This window comes from Astatotilapia calliptera, chromosome 1 (assembly GCF_900246225.1).
Source record: "Astatotilapia calliptera chromosome 1, fAstCal1.2, whole genome shotgun sequence".
Lineage (NCBI taxonomy): Eukaryota > Metazoa > Chordata > Actinopteri > Cichliformes > Cichlidae > Astatotilapia > Astatotilapia calliptera.
The window spans coordinates 1,045,078-1,067,750 of NC_039302.1; the positions used below are offsets into that span (position 1 = coordinate 1,045,078).

Genomic DNA, 22,673 nt, shown 5'->3' on the forward strand with positions numbered 1-22,673 from the left:
TAATTTCTCTGAATACGGGACGGTTGGCAACTCTAATAACTAACCTTATGAATAAAATAAATTTTACTATTAGTAAATTCATAGCAACAGCTGTAAAGAAACTCCGTCCTGCTAGCTAGTAGCAGTACGAGTTATTGTAACTGACTGTAAAAAGTCAGCACAACAAAAATAAACTCCACCTAAACTTGGTTTATATCTGACCCAGATGGACTGCAGCTCATAACTTCTTACCTGAAGTTCAGTTCACCTGACGCTCGGACCAGCGGCCGCCTCGGGTCTCTGCTCCTCCTGCCTCCGATCTCCCTCATCCACCTGCTGGCCTCCACCACTTGTTAATTTTACTGAATCTGAGGAAGCTCCGCGATGCCGCCACCAAACATCTAGTTATTTTTACACACCGGCCAGCATCTGGCCAGTCCAACGCCTTTCATTGTTTATACCGTTACAAAAAAACAAATAAAAAAAATCATTGGGCCACCGAGCAAATGCCCGGTATGCCCGATGGCCAGTCCAGCTATGGCCGTGCCATCAGTTAAGCCCACGTGCCCAGAGTTGCCGACCCCTGATTTAGAGTAAGGATCAGAAAATATTTTATTCAAATATCAGATCAGCTTAACAATGGAAAGTTAAATGTCTGTCTCCTTCATGTTGAATTACATCATAGGCTTGAGGGGGATCATTACGTAAATAAACAAATCAATAATGAACACGTCTGAGGTTAATGTGCCATTTGACACATAGTATTAATGCCACTTAATGAAAACGGAGAGCATCTAATCACATCTAGCATTTAAATGAAACATTTTATCATTCCCCAACGCTTCCAGGAGTAGCCTGCATGAGCATAAAACTGCATTAATCATCAGACTGCCTTAGGGAACCTAAGCACCTGAGGAGCAGCTGTATGTTTATTCAATATCTTTTTAATCAGATGTTGAGGAAAATCAATAGGTGCATGGGCCTTAACACTGGAATTTAATTAAAGTGGTCTTTTACTTGGCCTCTAGGGACTTGGGTTGTTTTGTGCAGCAGTAAGATTTTGAAGATAACCATTTGCTTTAAAAAAAGATCAGTTGCCTTGGCACGCTAATAATTGCTAAATGGTGTTATTGTTCTTTTTCTTTGATGTTACATGTCCGCTCACTGGACTTTAAAAATTCAGTTCCTTGTGTTGAATAAACAGCAGCATGTCCCTGCAACTCTCGCTTTTCACTTATGTTGACTTGAAATAATTAAAGAAATAACAGAGTAGCTCTTAAAACTCAACGTAAATTACACACGAACAACATTAAGCTACTCACGCAGAGAAGAACGGCTGCTGCTGCATCATCATCCTCATCATTTCTGCTACACTGGCAGGGCTAGGGGCCAGGACTCTCCTCTTCGGGTTTTTGGGGGATGTTGCTAACTCCGGGTCGATAACAGGCACCACACCCGCAGTAGATGTGCTCGGTGTGAGGTCTCGCAGCAAGCTATCAAATACGGCGCATTTCTCGGCTTTTAAAAAAAACGCTATACGTCGCCAGGTGTTTCATCGGATTCGAGGTGTTACCTCCTTTGACAGTATCACAGTATCAGCTTAAAGCACTTGTTGCTGCTGAGTTTGCATCTTTTGCTGTGAAGTACAGCCAGACTTTTGACCGCTTCGCCTTGGACATTTTTAATCTGTAGCTCTGCTCTAAAAGAACGTACGTACCTGGCCCCACCTACTACGCTTGCAAAGGTAAAATGGGGGGGCGACCGTGGCTCAGGGGGTTGGGAAGCGTATCTGTAACCGGAAGGTCGCCGGGCTCTCTGTCCTGGTCGTTGTGTCCTTGGGCAAGACACTTCACCCACCACCTACTGGTGTTGGCCAGAGGAGCCGATGGCGCGATATGGCAGCCTGGCTTCTGTCAGTCTGCCCCAGGGCAGCTGTGGCTACAACCGTAGCTGCCTCCACCAGTGAATGTGAGAGTGAATGAATAGTGGTATTGTAAAGCGCTTTGGGTGCCTTGAAAAGCGCTCTATAAATCCATTATTATTATTATTATTGTTATTATTATTATTATTAAAATGATTGGCTCCTAAAGTGTGTGACATCTCAGGGGGAAAAAAAGCACCGAAATAAAGCACTGAAATGTGCGCTGCTTTTCGGTCTGGTTACTACCGTTTATGTCAGAACCTACCGGTACCCATCCCTACCCATAACTGATAATTTATTTGAGATTATTAATTTGTGGTGTTACCGACTTGCATGTCTCACCCATTCAGAGCCTTTCTATGTGTAGACATTTTACATGTGCTTCCTGGTGCTCCAGTTTTTCGCCTCATCAGAAAACATGCTGGAGTGAAGTTGACCATGAGCAGAGATGGTGCTGAAAGTTAAAAAGGGGCAGAATAACAACAACCCACATTCATCAAGAATCTAATATGAAATCACACCATACTATATCACTGTCATCAGGCAGGGACAATGCAAAGCAAACGTAGCCTATGCTTTACCTGATGGGTACACTGTTGCTGTTGAGGTGTTGCTGCTGCTCCTGATGGTGCTGGAGGGCAGGGCTGTGTTGATCTGACACTGTAGACATTAAAAAGTCCATAGGAGAGCTGGTAGCTGATTAAACAAGTGTTATGAGATAATAATAAAATGCAAAGATCGGTGACAGCGCCTGTGACTTACTCTCTTCCTCCTTCCATCTCCTCATCTAAACTATCACTCTCCATTTGCTGTCCCTCTGAGAACAAGGCACAGTCTGCTGTTGCATTAGTCTGTTATTGAATTACCCACACATACAAAAACTCTTGCACCTAATCCATAATAGAGAAATAATAGAAAAATGTTATAGAACCAAAACATTATTTATTATTGTTTTTCTACTTGAACACCTCTGCAATGCAACAACTGGTACACGTGTTATTGTTACCTGTGCTCTTTAATCCAGCTGGTGATGGATGCACTGCATCACACAGCTCCTTTTGTCACAGTTTCCTCCTCATGTCTGGACCATGTTATATCATGATTAATAATTAAAAAAAAAAAGTCTATACATATAAAACAAACACACACGCACACACATACAGTGACATTTTATACCTTCTCCAGAATACTGTATATCATAGGTGTCAAACCAAATGACTATCAGAGCTGGCCTGCTGGTATTATACAGCTAATATATATATTGTTTAGTATTAAGCTTTGCTTGTTCCATATTCAATTTTTCAGCAAAACGTGTTTGAGTCCATAAGAAAAGATTCATTCTTATATCTGGAGGAAGATTTTTTTTCCCAATAAATATTAACGTTAGCCCGCGACTTTGTTCCAGTTTTGAATTTTGGCCCTCTGTGTATTTGAGTTTGACACCCCTGCTGTATATACTATGGCCACAAGTTTGCATCATGGTGCTGATCCAGAATCCCTTATTATATATTCCCAGTGCTTGAAATATAAATCCAATATATTCTATTTCTTAATTATTTAGTCCTCCAGAAAGGCAGGCCCTGTAACTTACTTTAAAACTAAATATGTTTCTTAAAACAGTGGTCAGAGCTACAGACCCATGACAGCCTTACCCAGTTAGCGAGCAGCTAATGACCAGCACCACTTGTGCATTTAATCAAAGGAAAGGTAATGCTTTGTTGTGCTGTTGCACACACAGGACGCTCTTTTGTTTCGTCAGTTGTCACAAAACTGTTTCTAATTGTACATAATAGGCTAATACTCCTGTGTGCTATAGAATACAGTGTATGCATTACACCCTACTGGTTTTTGTTTAGGGGTGGGTTTTTATAATCGATTCATCGATTAAAATCGATTCTGGCTTGGATAACGTAAAATCGATTCATTAAAATCCTAAATTGATTTTTTAATATAAATTTATTTTGTCCGAAATGCCAGAATCTCTGGTGACATCTCACAAAATTTCAAGAACCACCAAACAGTAAATGAGAGCAGGTACAGGGATTCTGCACATAGACTTAAACACACAGCGCGACCCGCGGATCAGAATCAGTGAGATGTCGCCTTTCTCACGGTCGGGGCTGAAAGCCGACAGCGCGCTGATTCTGATCTGTCGGCGGGTCCGCGCTGTGTGTTCACGCCCTTTATGCGCTGATTCTAAAGCTGTTAGTTTGATCTCTCTCCAAACAATATTGACCGAACCAGCAGCAAAAGAAGATCCAAACGCTTCACATAAACATCGTCATGAATTCTTTTACTGTTTTGCTTCCATTGCGATGCGCAGCTCTCTCTCTCTCCCTCCCCCCCCCCCCCCCCCCCTCTCTCTCTCGAACATCTGCTGTGATGCTCACACCTTGGATAAAGTCTTGCGAGTGTCAGCTTCCTTTTTATAGATACAAAAATATGTAAATGTTCTGATCTGAATTATAATATTTCTGACTGTCAAAATTTCCCAGATTTAAATAGAATCGAATCGAATCGAATTAAATCGAATCGTGGATCGAATCGATTCGGGACCTTGTGAATCGGAATTGAATCGATTCTAGAAATCAGTGACGATACCCAGCCCTATTTTTGTTGCATCAGTCTGCATCTCTCCTTTTCCCTTACAGCCCTGCACCGCTCAGACTGCAAAGATGCGCGTGCTCTTTGCGAGCTCGTTCCCGGCTCGTAACCAGCCCGCTCTGCCGTCAAGGGGGAGCACTGGTTAATGGTAGTCACTGATAATGCGCCCCTCTGTTTCTCCAATTTCTTTGTTAATATCTTCAATATGATGTAGTTTCTTGTATTTTTCAGCTTAACTCTGTCAGTTTTTTCCATTTGTTCTCTTAAACTAACTGCAGAATTGAACTAGGTCTTTTTTAAATTCAGAATTCGTAATGCCACAGCTTCCACTGTGTCACTTTCTTTACAATTGCCATGTTGGTCCTTCACCGTCATGGAAGTGGAGGATGTAAAAGGCATTGTCCCTATAGTGATAAATGTTACCTTAAAACATGTATTTTGTTGACAAAATGTGCAAGTTTCCTATGACGTACACACTCATGACTCAATCTTGGTCATTGTTGAACTGGACTCCACGGCAGCCGTCGAAGTTCCTGCACATAATTGCATCGATCACAGTGTTGAAGATACCACATCACCTTTGCTGAAGCTGGTTCTGCATTATATCTGCCAGATATTATGGCTCTTAAGCGTTCTTTTCCACATTGTTCACGGCATACCATAAATCACCATGTTGTTGAGAGATCTTATTCTTAAACCACTGTTTTTCACAGTGTTGACTGACTCCCGATATTTATCCCTGAAAAACAGGTCATTTCAGTAAATTGCTCTGTTTTCAAGATGTTCCACTGGGTGTCTTAAAACATATCTGTAATTTTTGGCCATTTTAAAAAAAACAAACACATTTATGCCTTTTGTCTGCTGAGGGCTCATGAAAGTCATTTGATGATGTCCATCTGCTTGGTCTTCTTCTTTTTGTTCTTCATCGTTTAGTAGCCATGATATACAGTTGCATTCATTCTCAACGATGAGTCTCTTTTCCTTACAATGTTCTGTCTGGTGCTCCAAAGTCCAGGGAGTTGTGAGTCAGATGGCACCCAGCGGGGACTTTGCCCATCCATGTGTCAGGTCATAATCAGCTGTCAGGATGACCGCGCAGTTCAGTAGCTGTACTTGTACTTGTCTAGGCCAAAAGATTAGTCACACCCAAGCTGTTATCTGAAGAGCTGTTGCAATGACATCTCTTCATAGGGGACGTCCAACACAGCACCTCTACCCCCAATCCTTTGTAAAGCTGGATTTGGAAACAGAATGGTTTAAAAAAAACAAAAAAACGACAACAACAACAAAAAAAACCTTTGTGTGTTTGCTGTGGTATAGTTTGTTTCCCAGCACTGTCAGGGAATGGGAGGGTTTGTTTTAAGCTTCCTTTCCAGATTGTGAGTGAAGGCAAGAGGACATGCCATCCAGAATCTCCTCTGCTTGACAGACTAACTGTTTTCTGTCAGGACTGCAGTACTTTAGAAGAGAAGCTGGGAAACGCTATGCCAGTTTCCAGGTCACATGTCTAATGGTTGATCCACTGTCATACTGTTACTGAAAGAATTTCTCAGTAATTAAATGTAGGGCTGCAACAATTCATCAATTAATTCAAATAATTCGATAATAAAAAAAATGCTCCACACAAATTCTTTGCTTCGATGCTTCCTTTAATACATGCTTGAGTGTTTCACCCACGACAAAAAACAGACCTGCAATACAAACGTATTTAGGAGCAACGTTCAGTTTATTATGAATCTCATAATAGTGTCATTATTTTAATACACCAGTAGGGTGATAACATAAAGATCACATTCATTGTCATCTAGATTTATACTAGATGATAAAAGCAGTGCAGCTCCAACAACACAAGAAATGAGTTTATGCTTGAGAAAAAGAATTGTTGGTACTAACAAAGCAGGAGATGAATATACAAAGTTACAATAGTGTTATGAAATGGAGTGGGAATCAAGAAATTCAAACAGAACAGGCCTGGCAGAGGCAGGAAGCAAAAGATTCCAAAGACACTGGGAACAAACTAGCAAGAATTGTCTTCCAAAACAGAAGTGAAGGACTTGGCCAAGTTGGGAATTCTAGTCTCAAAGAGGACAACCACTAGAACACTGAACACAAATGGAAAGCGAGGTCGTAGACCAAGAAAAACACCACTTTTGCAGGCGAGACACCATCAAGACGGAGGACAACGTGGACAAACATTATGAATACTGGAACTGCATCCTTTTATTTGATGAAACTAGAGCTCTTTGGACATTGAGACGCTTTTTTGGAGAAAGAAGGGAGTGGCGTGCATCCCAAAGAAACATTCTTCAAGTATATCTGGAACCAGGAATCCAATCAAAGTGGAAGGAATCGTGAATCTCTTTCAAAATCTGTGGGGTGAACTGAAGGTCCAGCTTGAGAGACTCACTCTTTCACAAAAACACTTTTTTCTATGTTTAAGGGCTTTCTATCCAATATTCACTCTAATATCATTAAACAAGGATATTTGGCATGGACACCCAGGGAGCACCCAGGGATCGAAAGGCCAACCTTATGATTAGTAGATGACTATTGGCACCTGGGTCTATCAGGTCTAATAATTTTGACTGTGGTAAAGTCTTTGTTTTTCTGTATTGTAAAATAAACTATTCAATTTAGAAAGCTGCTGAATGTTAAATGTACAAACATAGTCTAAACTCCAATGACAATAATATAAGAATCTAAATATTTTGCTGATTAGGATGAAAATACATATATTATATATTATATTGTGTTATATACTGTTCAAAAAAAGGGAACACAAAAAGAAGACATCGCCTGACTCAAAGTGATTCTCTGCCAAACAGTCCTCGTTCATTAAGTGCTCTACAAACTAACATTACAGCTGACAGCTGGATTTTCCTGTCTCACTTTAGCCAGCAACAAGAGAACCAGAGTAAAATATGGACAGAAAAACCTTCATCTTATTTATTTAATTTATTTTTAGCAAAAACCCATATTTGCAGCCAGGGTCAGCACGAATGTGACCCCTTCAGACTGCCTTTTAGTTTTAAACTTCTAATTTAAGCACTTGCTGCTTAAATGGCGTCACAGATGGTTTAAATGAGCCTGTAGTAGTTTATGTAGTGTTTCATGTGTGAAGCCTTGTGTATGCTGAGTAACATCACAGTATAAATGAATGTGGCTTTTCTGTGTGTCTTTGTAAAGGTATGGTGTAACTCCTGAGAATATCATCTTGTATGGTCAGAGCATCGGCACGGTGCCCACCATCGATCTGGCTGCTCGCTATGAATGTGCTGCCGTCATCCTGCACTCACCACTAATGTCGGGCTTGCGGGTGGCCTTCCCTGACACACGCAAGACTTACTGCTTCGATGCCTTCCCCAGGTATGTGTTAAAGACGCAATCAACACGCATGCATGTCACAACGTGGGCAACCAGCAGTGTTACAGTTTTATTGTAACACTGATGCGTTAAACCTCTCTGATGTAAAGGTAAAAATGTAACTTTCTGTCAGGCAACTGCTTCACGGCTAGTAGGAGGGAAAAGAGTAAAATTAATAGAGAGAAGAAGAAAAAAACTCTGAGTCCTTTCTGTTTCTGGAACCGAAAAGTCTCTTTGTCATATTTGTGTGAGCACTTTTTGATGTATGTGTGTATTAAAAAAACAAACCAAAGGTTGAAACTTAAACATGATTTAAATGAACTTTTAGGCTCCACCTGAGTTTTTATTGCACCCATAATATAAGGAAATGGCTGATGCATTTATTTATTACCAGAAGTAAATTTCTATAAAACAGTTGCTCATATATTTGAAGGATCAAACGTCAGCATGAAGACAAAACATACAACACAACAATAAAAGGAAGCACAGATATTTGCTCTGGAGTCTTGCAGTACCAGATGTGGCTGCGAGGTCACATGTGGCTGCCTCTGAAGCAGAGGTTGGAACGTAAACAAAATTCAAGCTGGCATCTAAAAACTGGGTGTTGGTCTATGAGAAATGACATTTGTAAAAAGCAGCAGCAACAAGTGAAATATGTTTTTGGGGTTTATTTTGCCTGTCCTCTCTGGACTGTAGCAATCAGGATTGTCTGTCACAGCCCAACAGATCGTTACAGCTTTTATCATACTGGCCCACTTGATTGTCATAGTTTGTTCGATCTTTATTATTTATTTATTTATTTTTACTTTTAAGTAGTGCTGTCAATAGATTAAAAAAGACTAACTCACAATTTTCTGTAGTTAATTGCGATTAATCGCAATTGCTTGATCAATAGCCTGGCTGCAATTACACTTTTTCAACTTTATATTTAAGCTTGTAACTGACATTTATGCAACATAATGAAGCAGAATAAACACAAAAAATGTTAAATGCTTAAATTCAAAGAGAATATGAATAGTTTCAGTCTTTTAACACAGCTTCTCTCCTGTGAAATACAACTTAAAAAAAACCCTATATACTAATAGGTAAATTTACACTCATATATAATATATATTAGTGCTGTCAAACAATGAAAATATTTAATCAGATTCATCACAGGGTTACTGTGGATTCATCTTGATTAATCACAATTAAATATCATTCATTTTTATTCTGTATTTATCGTATTTCATTTTGCATGAGCAAACAGAAAAAAGGGAAAATATAGGCACTTAACATGTTTATTGAACATCTTAAACCTTCATGTAAACAAAAAACTGTGAACATTTATCCCCTCTCTGTGTCACTCTTGGAGAGGCACTTCAAGTCCTTGAGACGAGGAACCAAAGCTTGTAAAGCGCCTGTTCCCAACGACATTAACAGGTCTGCAGTTTGTTGCAATCCACTTGGCAATCCACTTGGCATCAATCAATATGTCCGAGGTCGACTTACCGAGCCCCCGATGCTCCGTGAGCAAGCTGGGTGACACGTTAGCCAAAGTGCTAGCAGCATCCCTGACTAACATAAGCTTCGCTTCAATGTGATATTTTAAGCTGGAAGTGCTTCTGTAAAAATAAAATTCCTTCTGCCGAGACAAACTGCCCGAAATGCGTTGACAGAAACATTTCAGGGATTTTGAGTCATTCTGCACTGCAGATGTGTTGGCGTTATATTTTTTGTATCGTGTTAATCGTAATGACGGCGTAATCTGCGTTAATTTTGACAGCACTACTTTTAAGTTATTAGATTCTAAACTGACAGGACTAGGGATAGAAAGGTGAAAGACGAGGAAAAGAGAAGTTGGGAAGAGGCTCAACAACAGGAGAGGAACAGAAAGACAGAGGAGAAGAGAGACGGAGAGAAAAGACACTAAAAATGCGTTTGATCACCTGCTGGGAAAAAAACTAAGACAAGCACAAGGAAAACATCACAGTAGGGAAACCACAGCTACAACCAACATAAACACAAATAGCAGTAAATAATCAATATTGAATGTTACTGAGCAGCATGCAAGACCGACAACCCACGATATGTTTAGAAGCAGCAGCCAACCAAGACGTGTTTGTGAACACCAGTCTGTACTCAGGTGTGTGAAGAATCAAAACAGTGCACGCTGCAAAGCATTTCAAACGCATGTTACCACAAAGGCAACTGACATTATTTGAAGCAGTGCCATCCTTGCACAGCTGACTGTTTACCTGCACAGTGCAAGACTGTACACTCCCGCCTTATGTCAAAAGAGACAGTAATATCAGAAGAACAACAGGCTGCTTTACTGTAAAAACCATGCCAGCAACCACAGTCAAAAATGTCTGAATTACGTGGCTGATTAAAGTAATTGGCCCTCAATACTCTTTAGCCAGGAACTATAAGACAGCGCAAAGATTATAGACCAGGGATGTCAGGTTTAGGGCCCTGAATCATCCAGGCAAAGATGCTAATCTGGCCAAAGGTTAAGGAGGTCATAAATTTGGGACTTTTAACTGTTTTTTCACAAGTTTTACAGCTTTTCCTGCAGGTAAAGACCTCTCTCATGGCAATTCATACTACACTGTAGTAATTAAGTAATGAATAAACAGTTAAATGAGCAAGTACACAATAAAAATAAAAAATATAGCGTATAGCACTTTACAACTCCACAACTTTGATGGGTTTTTTTGCACTAATAATGTATTTTCACTTAAACAAGCAGCTGTTTTTTATCTGCATTAAAGTTATATAAAAATGTAACAGTGCAAATTCCTCGCTGACAGTTTAACCAAAAGGCGTTTCCAGTGGAAACTGGCCGACATATCCTCAGCATAACCATGTTTAATATCCACAAAACTTAAAAAGAGGTTACACACACACAATACGGTAATATCATGTTGAGGTGCAGTACGTATCACTCCGCCAGGCTCCGCCTACGATAGCCGTAATGCTCCATTGCAGGTTCACAATGTACAATGCGGGTCGTACTGAAACATCTGACAGATTTTTGAGCGCCGTGTACATAAAATCGTTTCGAGGTCAGTAAACACAACCAGAGTTCATACATAAGGCACACGGGATTATAAGGGGCTCTGTCGATTTTCAGAAAATTCAAAGGATTGATTTTAAGTGCGCCGTATTTTCCAAAAAATACGGTAATAACGACGGCCCGCTAGCATGCGCTACCAAAAATAGTGCTTTGTTGTGTATCTGACGGATGAAAGCTAAACCAGTTCCACACCAGTGAAGCTGCAGCATTTTTACAAACCAGTTCTGGTTCATCCGTTTCATTCAACGATCCGCTTTCGCCCTTCTCGTTCTCCGTCGCTGCCGCCGCCATTCTTTTTCCGCCATGTGAAAACAAAGCCACTGCGCATGCGTGTTTTACCCATATTCTATCGCCATATTTCATTTTCTTATCGTTGCCCAACATTATACCGGTATTACCGTGAACGGTATGATATGGCCCAGCACTAAGCAACGATTTAAATTTGATACATTTATTTCTTCCAATTTAAGGCCATGAATCGTGTTGACAATGTAGAAAAATGACAGACTGTTGCAGCTGCACTTCTTTTTGTATTTTTGGACATTATAATATCTCCTGGATTAAAAGTGCAGTTAAACTTCCGTACACTGACAGGAAGAGGAGTTTCCCTGATCTGGCCCACTTAGGATTAAAGTTGGCTGTAGGTGGCCCACCATGTAAAATGAGTTCGAACCACAACTTTGTCATACTTTACAATAACATTAGATGTGTGGTACGAGCATAACTGCCCATTGATTAAAACATGTACTATAGAAATAAGTGCCTGTGTTTTTTGAGCATTGACAGGGGATTTCTTTAAATCACCCTGTAATTCTTCAGCTAAGACACCTGAGTTAGAAAACACAGAGAACTGCAGTCGTTTTTACACGCGTGGGCAGCAGCAAACACACCCTGCGAACTGCTGCCTGCGTACTTTTATTTTTATACGTGTATGTGTGTAAAAATAACAACGTCACTCAGAATCAACAGGTTCTTCCCCTTTTCTAAAACTATATGTTCTTGGAAAGAGCTGCGGTGTCTCTTCTCTACATCTAACTGTTCTCTAAAAACAGGAAGTGGTTTAGTAGCTGAATAAGTTCATCACAAAGTTATTAGGTGAAAAGTTATTAGTGCCGTCAGCGTTAATCTGAAATGACGTTAACGAGCTACCGCGGATCTCCCAGTGCGTGGGGCTGGACGGCGTCAACACGTGAACGAGCTAACTGCGCTAACACACTAGTTCCCACCCATGTAATTGAGCATTGCATGGCACATCCGACATACTGTTTTACTTTAGTCCATGACGCGCTTACCTTCAGGGTCATACGTCACATGAAAACCAAAATAGTTCCAAACGCCAGATCTGAATGAGGGTGGGGGAGGTTCAATTTGCCATGTTGCAACGAGCTTAGCTCCTGTCTCGCTAGCTTGCCCTGCGCTCAGTGAATCTGCGTTCGACTACTCTGCCTAGGCTGCACTGTGAGCGCAGATCCACTGAGCGCTCAACACAGACAGCATCGTCAGAAGGAAATTAAAAATGTTGTATTGTTCGATAAACATGCGTACCGAACCGAAAGCACTGTATCGAACGGTTCAATATCGATACGAGTATCGTTGCACCCCTACGACACAGCTATGGTTAGCATAATATAAACACATTAGCACAGTGAAGCTGGAGGATGAACACTAACTTTTTTCCACTCGATAAAAGTTAACGTGAGGGTTCCTGATGGTTAGAGACAAATGTAATCGCATGGCAGGATGCTGTACACAGACCAAACTTCAGCCAGGAGAACAACTGAGATAATCCATCCACAATACGAGGTTAGTCATTCATATACTGCTGCTGGGGCTGGGCTGTAGTTACATCCTAAGGTTTTAAAAACTGATTTTTAAAATGAACAGTTGTAATAAAACCCGAGATGGGCTGACAGTGATCACTGACTGTTTTTAGGGGCTTGTTTAGATCAAACAGAACAAGATAAAAAACATTAAAACATGTTAAAAACACAGAGTAGTTTTTAACCCGGAAGCAGGGTTCATACGTCATCACTTAAAGACCGGATATCCCACCTGCTGTGAATGTTTTAATACAGTACAGTTGTTATTATAATCACTCATCCTGTTTATGTTAGGATAAATAACATTCAGGCCTATACTACTGTACTTTAATGTCAGTCAGGTGGTACTCAATGTGAAAAGTCTGAGAACTGCTGCCCTATGGCATTACCATCGGCACAAAAGTAAGAACTGCTGCTTTACAGTCTTCCTTCTCAGAGCCAACAATGTTTTTAGGCACACATCAGTCGTCATTTGTTATCATTGTTAAAATGTCTCAAAATGTTAATATAAAAGCCCTAAAAAACCATTTTGAAACGGTTTGCAGCCGAGTGTGAAGCAGTGGGAATGAGAATCAGCACCTCCGAATCTGAGGCCATGGTCCTCAGCCAGAAAAAGGTGGAGTGCCCACTGTGGCTCAGGGACCAGTTCCTGTCCCGAGTGGAGGAGTTTAAGTATCTCAGGGTCTTGTTCGCAAGTGACGGGAGAAGGGAGCGGGAGATCGACAGACGGATCGGTGCTGTACTGGCCTGTTGTGGTGAAGAGAGCTGAGTGTAAAAGCCAGGTTCTCAATTTACCAGTTGATCTACGTCCCTCACCTATGGTCACGAGCTGTGGGCAGTGACTGAAAGAACGAGATCGCGGATCCTGGGCGCCTCCTGGGTGAGGTGTTCCGGGCATGTGGGCTGGGAGGAGGCCCTGGGGCAGACCCAGGACACGCTGGAGAGATTATATCTCTCTGCTGGCCTGGGAACGCCTTGGTGTTCCCCCATACAAGCTGGAGGAGATGGCTAGGGAGAGGGAGGTTCTCTGCCCCACGACCCAGCCCTGGATAAGCGGAAGAAGATGGATGGATGTTAATCTAAAATTTAAAGAGTGAAATTTAGCAATAGTATTTTTTTTTTCTTTGAGCGAGATAGGGAGAGATAAATGCATCACTGCAAAACACAGCAAAGAAGTGAGTTATTTTGAGATCAAATTCTCTTCTCTTCTATGTTTTTGTGTTTTAACTGAGAAAATGTTTCACCACAGTTGTTCACTTCTGACCAAAATGTGAAACAGCTAGGGATAGGCGTTATTATTGGTTCCTTTCAAAAATATCGAACAGCCTCACAAGATTCACAATTTAGAAACACAGGGGATGTTTATCTGACCAAATTATAAAAAGCCAGACAATATGTAAATGTTACAGTCTGGTGTGTCTGTAGGTTTATCATGTGCAGTGCTGAGCAACATTAAGTTTAACTTTCAAGGAAGTGTTACATAACTGGATATGTTTGAGTCTGTTCTACGTGTGTAATCTCAGGCATTTCTCAGATCCTTAAAGAGTAGAGAGTGTGGTGATGACTCTGTAATATTTAAATGTCATCAAGTTGCCAAAAGTATTTTATAACAGCAGTTTGTCTCCCCATTTTGTTTTGCTTATCAAACGTCATGTGATGCTAGCAACAGGCTAAACAGACGCATGCTTTTCCAGTTGCCTCTTTAAAAATGTTTCTGCAAATATAAATTCTACATTTTGAAAACCTAAACACAAGTGTTGCAAACAACAAAGTTAAATGCAGCTATTTACCTAAAAATGCACCCAAGGATTTTTTTTAATATAACCATTTAAAACTATTTACAGAACAATCAGCTGTTCTACATCAAATAAGATGCCACACAAAATGATTTGTGCCACTCCAAAAAATAATTTCTGTCTACTATGAAATAGTGGACCTCATCACAAGCGTGGTACCTGCAGGCCTGACAGCAGGAGGTGTATCACTCCTGTTTTCCACCTGCAGACACCGTTTACACTGTAATCTGACTTTGGTGGCTTTTTGGCAGCAACTGTGATATTCATCAGTCGCCTCATTGTTCTGACACACAACACAAAACTTTCCACTAAACTACACAGTAACTACACACTGCAAACATACTAAACGTCACAAGTCTCTCGCGTCTCAAAACTCGCTCCCCCTCTCTTCCTCTTCTGCTCACTCGCCGCCATCACTCCTAAAACTTCCCCCTCTTCCTAAACCACCAAATGCCATGTTCCCAGTAATTTTAAGATTGGTCGACCTGGTGCACCCAGGTCAGGAAAGGGTTTTTTTGGTTTTGATTTTGGTCGCTAGCGGAGAGTGCTTTCCTTCAAAGACGCTGTTTTTATAATTTCTTCCCACAGTAAACATCACTATGTAAGCAGGAAAAAAACATTGAGTATTCTTTTTATCACGTGGCCTATCAACACAATTTAAAGACTGGTATAAGGTTTGAAGTCGCCACTTTCAACACAGCAATTGAGGATCAGGGTCCTTGGGCTGATATAGCATCTTGTTAATATGTCATCTTAAATTGGTCATGTGACTGGTTTACCATGACTATATTCTTCCTCAGCCAATCAGCAGCACGGGTGTGTAAGTAAGTTCTTCTTTATTTTAAGGAAACAAAGCCTTGGGATGCAGGCACCTTTTATGATATGTTTATAAAAGGCTTTACTGTTTAAAATAGACGGAGGCAGGCTTTACTTCAGCTTTTATACACAACAGTGTAATATAGAGTAAACTGTTTTAAAGACCTGGGCTTGTTTTTGTGAATGAGAGAATCTTCGCTATGTTATGTTATGTGCTTGACATTCATACTTTTCTTATTTCTCTATATGTACTAGATTCTTCAAATTTTTCTCAACTCTCAGCACTTGAGTTAAACTGACAGATTTAGAGGAGAGGATGCCAGACATCGCTGTACTTGGCTCAATTTTTGTTAGAATTGTGGTTCGGTCCTTGAAGACTTTGGATCCCCCCTATTACTGTATTAGCACGGTGATTTTACTGGAATATTCTGGAGCCATGACTCAGAAATGTCTTGTATTGAGGCTACAGTCTTTTAGTACGCACTCCTCTGAGGTCAGACATTTGAAAAAGGAATAATAGAAACACCAATAAATGTCTTTTTTTAAAGTAATGTGTTTAAATATGTGACCTTGATCCTATTTCTAAGAGGACGAAAGCTTTGCCTGTGCAAATATAATAAAAAGCCTCCAAATTTCTGTGGCAATTTGCATGGCGTGCCAGAGCAGCTCAGTAGTAATCTGTCTGGAAATCAAATGTTTGCTAGTGTTACCAGGGCTCTAGACTAACTTTTTGACATGGGCGCACCGGTACACCTAACTTTAAAAATTTAGGCGTACTGGCTTGTACCGGTTCTCAAAGTCGATTCAATTTAGCCTGAGATAGTCAGATATATTATAAATCTGATCATTTATCAGCATTGCAGCAGCATCACAGCAGATGCCTTTGTGTGAAAGTAACTGAGAATAAAACACAGAAAAACAAGAAGATTTTCCTGGTCTGGCTTCTTATAGCAGATAACCTTAAAAATATTCCGCAATATTCTGCAATTTTGCATAATTTTAAGAAGTTTAAATTTCTTCAGTATTGAACCGCAGAAATTAGGCTTTCTTGTCCGAGGTCATTTAAGTGAAAAAAGAAAAAGACAGCGCTGTAAACAACAAAAATTCATGACGACATTGATCAAATGTGAAGCGCAGTTTGCTGCTTCTTTTGCTGCTGGCTCGGCGAATTTTGGTTGGAGAGACAAAACCTGCAGCTCAGAATCAGCGCAAAAAGACGTAAACACAGCGCGGACCGGACGCATCAGGATCGCTGAGCTCCGACAGCGTGTCCGTCTACGGGCCGTCGGGTGGGAAAGCCGAGAAAGACGAAGCTGATTCTGATGCGTCGGGTCCGCTCTGTGTTTAGGTCTTTGTGTGGAATCCGTTAATGAATTGATATCGCTTTATTCAAGCTACTCACCTCTCTCTTCCACCTGCACTTTCAACTAGACCACGGCCAATCAGAGAGGTCCCGCCCCTGACTATCTCTGATTGGTTTAGTCCACGATAGGGGCATAATGTGTGTCTGTTGTTGACCACACGGAGAGTTGCAGAGATTTTTTTTTGTTACCCGAACAGTTCGACCAAATATATTTTTTTAGTCGCACCACTGAAAAATTTGGTCGCACTCTAGAGCCTTGGTTACAAAGGTAATATATTTCCATCAGGCTGTGTTCTGTGTAGCCGTGCACTTAGTCATAGAAATGTTGGCAAAACTCATTTTTAAAAGCCATGTCTTCAGTTTTTATACCTCAGCTGTGAAGTGAACATGATAATAGTTTTATTCTATCAGGAATAAAATTAGTTCCCAGTAATTCCCCGACATTAATATTCTGACTAACTGCACAAGCTGAGGCCCTGCCCCTGTGGAGTGACGATTACAGCGGAATTTGTATTCATAGCAGTTCTGTCCAATGAACAAGACAGAGGTGATCACAATTTACCTAAGCTGCTGTCAGTGTGTGTCTCTCTCACACACACTCACTCACTCTCTCTGTCACACACACACACACACACACACACACACACTCTCTCACACACACACACTCACTCTCTCTCTCTCTCTCTGTCACACACACACACTCACTCTCTCTCTCTCTCTCTGTCACACACACACACTCACACTCTCTCTCTCTCTCTCTCACACACACACACTCACACACACACACTCACTCTCTCTCTCTCTCTCTCTCTCACACACTCACTCACTCTCTCTCTCTCTCTCTCTCACTCACTCACTCACACACACACACACACACACACACACACACACACACACTCACTCTCTCTCTCTCTCTCTCTCTCACACACACTCACTCACTCTCTCTCTCTCTCTCTCTCACTCACTCACTCACTCACACACACACACACACACACACACACACACACACACACACACACACACACACAGAAGGCATTCACCAGTTTCTCTATGCATTTTAAAATGTGAAAAAAGCACCTTAACACAACCCACTGATGCGTGGCTGCTTCAGAGCCAGTAGTTTTTTCTGAGTATCTCATGAAAACCAAACTTTATGTAGCAAGAAAAACATAGCAGAAAAAAATTGAAGGCTGACTTGGCAGGTAGAACTTTGAGACGTTTGTGTTGCTACCCTGCAGCTCCAGCCTGTTGTAATGTTATACTGAATGAGTAGCTTAAGATGTTTTCTTAACATCCTTGCAGCTTTTACACTTTCTGCATCTCGCGTGTGTCTCGGTTGTGTTATCATCGCCCTGCAGACTCGCACAGTGATGAGCTCCTGAAAGCGATGGCTGACACACTGAGAAGAATCACGGCAATCACGTCTCAAGTTGGCCTAGTTTAAATTTATTTTGATGTCTCCTGAATTTTATAATGCTTGTGGTTGTAAATATTTTCAGCTGCTGCAGTTGAAACACCTGTTTAGTATCGAGTTACGATGAAAACCATTTTTGGCTACTTTGCCAGAGCCGTGAGATCTGTGACTGGTATCTCTTCATTTAATGTGTTTTTCACCACAGTGGCTCCCAGTCAAGATTTTATGCCAGTTTTCACTATCAGGTGTTTGCCACTGTTTGCAAAGATGTCATCAGTTTGACCCACTCTGTTCTTTATGCTGTTTCCTCACACTGTTAATGTCTTTTTCTTTCTCCTCAGTATCGACAAGGTGTCCAAGGTGGCGTCCCCGGTGCTTGTAATTCATGGCACAGAGGACGAGGTCATTGACTTCTCCCATGGCTTGGCGATGTATGAGCGCTGTCCCCGTGCGGTTGAGCCTCTTTGGGTGGAGGGAGCTGGCCACAATGACATTGAGCTATATGCTCAGTACCTGGAGAGGCTCAAACAGTTCATCTCTTTCGAGCTTTCCACTTCTTGAGGACCTTGGAATTCGGGCCCGGGTTCATTTCAAGACACTCAAGAAGTATCCTCATCATTTTCTCTGGAGGGACACAACAGGAGTAAAATGATGACACCATCAATGGTTAGCCCAAATATGGAGTTCTTCGAGACCTGGCTGGTGCTCCTACGAGACACAACAACCTGCTAATGAGCCCGGGCCTCGACAGTGTTTCTAACTGCTGCTCAGTCTTGATTCATTATCCACTCCAAATCTTTGCTTCCTTCCCACTCTCTACTTATTCTATCTCCCCTGTCTTTTGTATGTCAGTCTTTCACCGTGAGCTTCTGTTGCTCACACTTTCATATCCTTCATTCTGTTTGGTCCACGATCGCCCTTCTTTTCTTTTGACTGAGTATTTGCAATGTTGAATTTTGTATTCTTTTATACAAGGTAAAGAAGTATCAGTTTTGCACCTCAAGATACTGTGGACGAAGAGTTTCCTTTTTCCTTTCTTTAACTTTACCATTCAGGGTTGATTACAGGGTTGCACTGTAATGTTGCATTTTGTTAGCAGACATTTCATTATGTTTTTATTTGACGTAAAACTGTGATTTTTTTTTCTCTCTCATATTTCTTTTGCTGGCCAGACTGCATCCCAGCTTGTTTAGGCTCTGTATTCTGTAGTGTTGATGCACGCTGCTCTCTCATGTGGGGAGATGATAATGGCAAACTTCAACTGGCACATTCCACATCTACAGCAGTTTGCTCCTTTAGATGTTGTACAAACTTCAAGCAGAGAGGTTTGAAATGCATTGTGGTGAGAGGATCATGTACACCAGCTGGCCTCACCAGTTAGTCATTGATCGTCTCATCACAATGCAGTGTTTTACTGGGAAACCTTTGGTCCTGCAATACATATTTTACCTTGAGACACGGCACAGCTCACTATGGCAGTGGCACTCCCCGATCACTACAGCCTCCGGTCACAGCTGTTGTGCAGGTGTGTGTGTGTGTGTGTGTCATTTGTAAAATGGAAGTGGTTATAATGAGTTGGTCACTCACACACAGCTGGTCTCAGTGGATATTACATAAGGATTGTGGGCAGCAAATTAAAGATGTGGCATCATTTTCTTAGGCTCTTTGATAACTCATAGAAGGTTGCAGGCAAACATGGCTTACTGTTTGAAATCCGTTTGTAGCCTAACCATAGCATTTAGCTTCAACCGTGAACATCAAGAGTCTTCCTGCTGTTTCTTGCAAAACATTAAACATTTGCTAGTGTCTTAGTATGTGTGTGCACTTATAAAATTCACATTTGTAAACTTTGTAATCACAGTTGTTTCCCTGTAATCTTACACAGTCCTAATATTACTTGTGACATTCTATGTTTCTCAGGAAACTGAATGATCTGTTGAGTCTTTTTTGAAAGAGAAAGTCCAGAATATATAACACTTAGGTCACTAATGGTTTGATGTAACAAAAAAAACCCAACTCATTGACTAGGAAAATGTTTGGTCAGGAGCATCCCTAATGATAACCGTTTAAGCACAGTTAAATCATCCAGCCGTCCAGCGGAGAAGATCGAGTGCAAGCCAACAGGACAGTCTGCTTCTCACACCACACAGGAAACACACACATCTATTTTGGCCCAAACAGTCCTACTTGCCAGATTTGACCTGGAACATGAAAGTCAAATGGTCAGAGTACGACTATCAGGGAGCAATCCAAGTACTAGGAGCTCCTGGAGGTTTGCTGCACAAAGAAAAGAGAACTGTCAGAAATTTTGATTGCACCTGGTACATATCGAAAATTCTCATTGTCATCTCATATGCAGCAGTCTCACACCATGTGTGCACCTTGGCCTTTAAGCAACACAAAAGGGAAACATCCCAAATAAGAAAACCTACCTCTGTGGAAGAGAGAGCAGCGGGTATCAGAGCTGTGTTAACTGTTGATTGGCTGGTAAGACAGCTGATTCACATGAAAACAAGTCTTGCAAGCTGCCAGGCAGCATAGAGTGGGTTTGCTTGCCGTCTGAAGACACTGAATTCTGCTGTGTTTAGGTTGTTCAAAGTGAACATACATTTACTGGTTTGGGGGTTGTGCTTAATTATCTGTAATTCCTCACTAAGAACAAAGCCTTATGTTTGTATTTCAGTCAGACATTCCTGTGAACTGCAAGAAGCTTGTGGTCTTCAGGGGGACTGACTGCTGCTATTTATCGCAGGAATCGATCACTGTGAAAGCCAGACAGTTTGGGGAATACCAAAATGAGAGCAAGGTACAAAAATCAACTTCAGCCTGACTAGTAATCCTCTGACTCGTGTTCCTGCCTGTAGAATGATAGAAATCAGCCTACAAAGCAGGTGTCTGCTGAACCCTTTGATAATTTTAACTTTCAAAGACAAAACCACAACGAGGAAATGGAATGCTGTGAAAATGACTGACGCATGCAAATGATCACTCCTGGTTTTGGATGTTGCATCAGTTGTATTTGAATAATTTATTTTTTGTTGCCTGCAAGTGGACAAAAAAAATGAAGCTATATGACACTAAGATCAGATTTAAACAAAACAAACTAACACTTTGAAGTAAATGCTGAATCTTTTCAGGATTGTGTTTGGGGAATATTTGCATAGCAACTTGTAATGATGATTTGGTGCACTGCTGTAATTTGTCAGTTGGATATTCGTGTTTTCCGATCATAGCTAATGTTGGACTTTTGAGTAAAAAGTCCTCAATCATCTCCAGTGTATTTCCTTTAGTTTCTCTTCTAAAAGGAAATGAAGATCCTCTTAGGACCCGATTCTTCTTTTGATACTGACATTTTTACACATTTGTCCAATCTAAATGTTGAAAGATTTACACCGTTTCTGAAAATGGTTTGTACAGTAATCCTCTGTAATGGTATACTTCAGTACTCGGTACATATTAGGCCTTTCATAAGGCTGGCTAGTTTTTATTGATTTTATTATGCAAATGAAAGACAGCTAGTAGAATCGTATATTGATCATGGTGTGTAAAACAATGAAATAAGCCTTAAATATGCTGTGAAATGGATACATCATACATGTAGTGGTTGCAAGAAGCAGCACAATGGATGTTTCATTGGTTATAGTGGAATAAAGGACATGTGGAATTGTGTTTCTGATCTTTTCTTTGTCTCACCACCATGTTAGGGTGATGAAATACCAATATTGTAGTAATACAACCATATTTCTGAGTACTTTGGAAACTGTGAACAACGTGACAGAATGTGGTTTTCAGAAGTATTTTGATCCATGCCATGACTTCCATTCCACAATCTGCAGTGAACATAACAGCCATTCAGTAGTGGTTTTCTCTTTTCTACAGAAATTTGTCAAAAGTGTCATTGATAAAATCTCCTAATATTTTGCTTTCCTATTGATAAACTGTATTCATACATTTTAGCTGTATCCCTAGTTGAACTTTTCCTCATCTACAAGAGAGACCTTCTCCCAGTTATTGGGTAATTCTTTTTGTTTGTTTGGTATTTAATTTTTTTCCTGGCATCGCAAAACAATTTCAGCCTTAAATTCCAATATGTCTAATTAACTTTATGCTTTAAATGAGCTATTAATTTTATATTGTTCTAACTTTTTCAGGTTGTAGTCTGTGCCTGTATGTGACAGTACATAAATCAGTAAAACAAAATCTTGTATTGACTTTTGAGTTCATCAGTTTCCGTCTACAGCATGTCTCTCTGTTTTTTGACTCACTCTTCTACTTTCACTTTTCTGAAGGCTTTTAATATATTTAATTTGTGCAACTCTACCTGTGCTTGATAATAGTGTGGTAGAGGGACTGGTCCCTTTGGATCTTTTGGGATAGGCGCTGCCTGGCCTTCCATTAGCCATTCTGGGTATGACTCATCTATTAGTACCTGATTCACAGGTGCTGCCAGATACTCATGCAGTGCAGTTAGCTTCTATAGTCAGTAGATGTGAATCATGTCTGGGCCTCGTGCTGTCCAGGTTTTCATGCTTGAGACCC

At 40.8% G+C, this 22,673-nt stretch overlaps 1 protein-coding gene across 2 annotated transcripts in view; it reads left to right on the forward strand.

Annotated features, from left to right (window-relative positions):
* The window catches only part of abhd17c (abhydrolase domain containing 17C, depalmitoylase), a 32,577-nt gene extending 10,774 nt beyond the window's left edge, over positions 1–21,803 (forward strand). For both annotated transcript variants that reach the window (XM_026184888.1, XM_026184977.1), the window contains 2 exons: positions 7,691–7,870; positions 18,476–21,803. In XM_026184888.1, the coding sequence (XP_026040673.1) occupies positions 7,691–7,870; positions 18,476–18,695 (400 nt within the window). In that variant the 3' untranslated portion in view covers positions 18,696–21,803. The remainder of the gene's footprint in view (positions 1–7,690; positions 7,871–18,475) is intronic.
* The last annotated feature ends 870 nt before the right edge of the window (positions 21,804–22,673 follow it).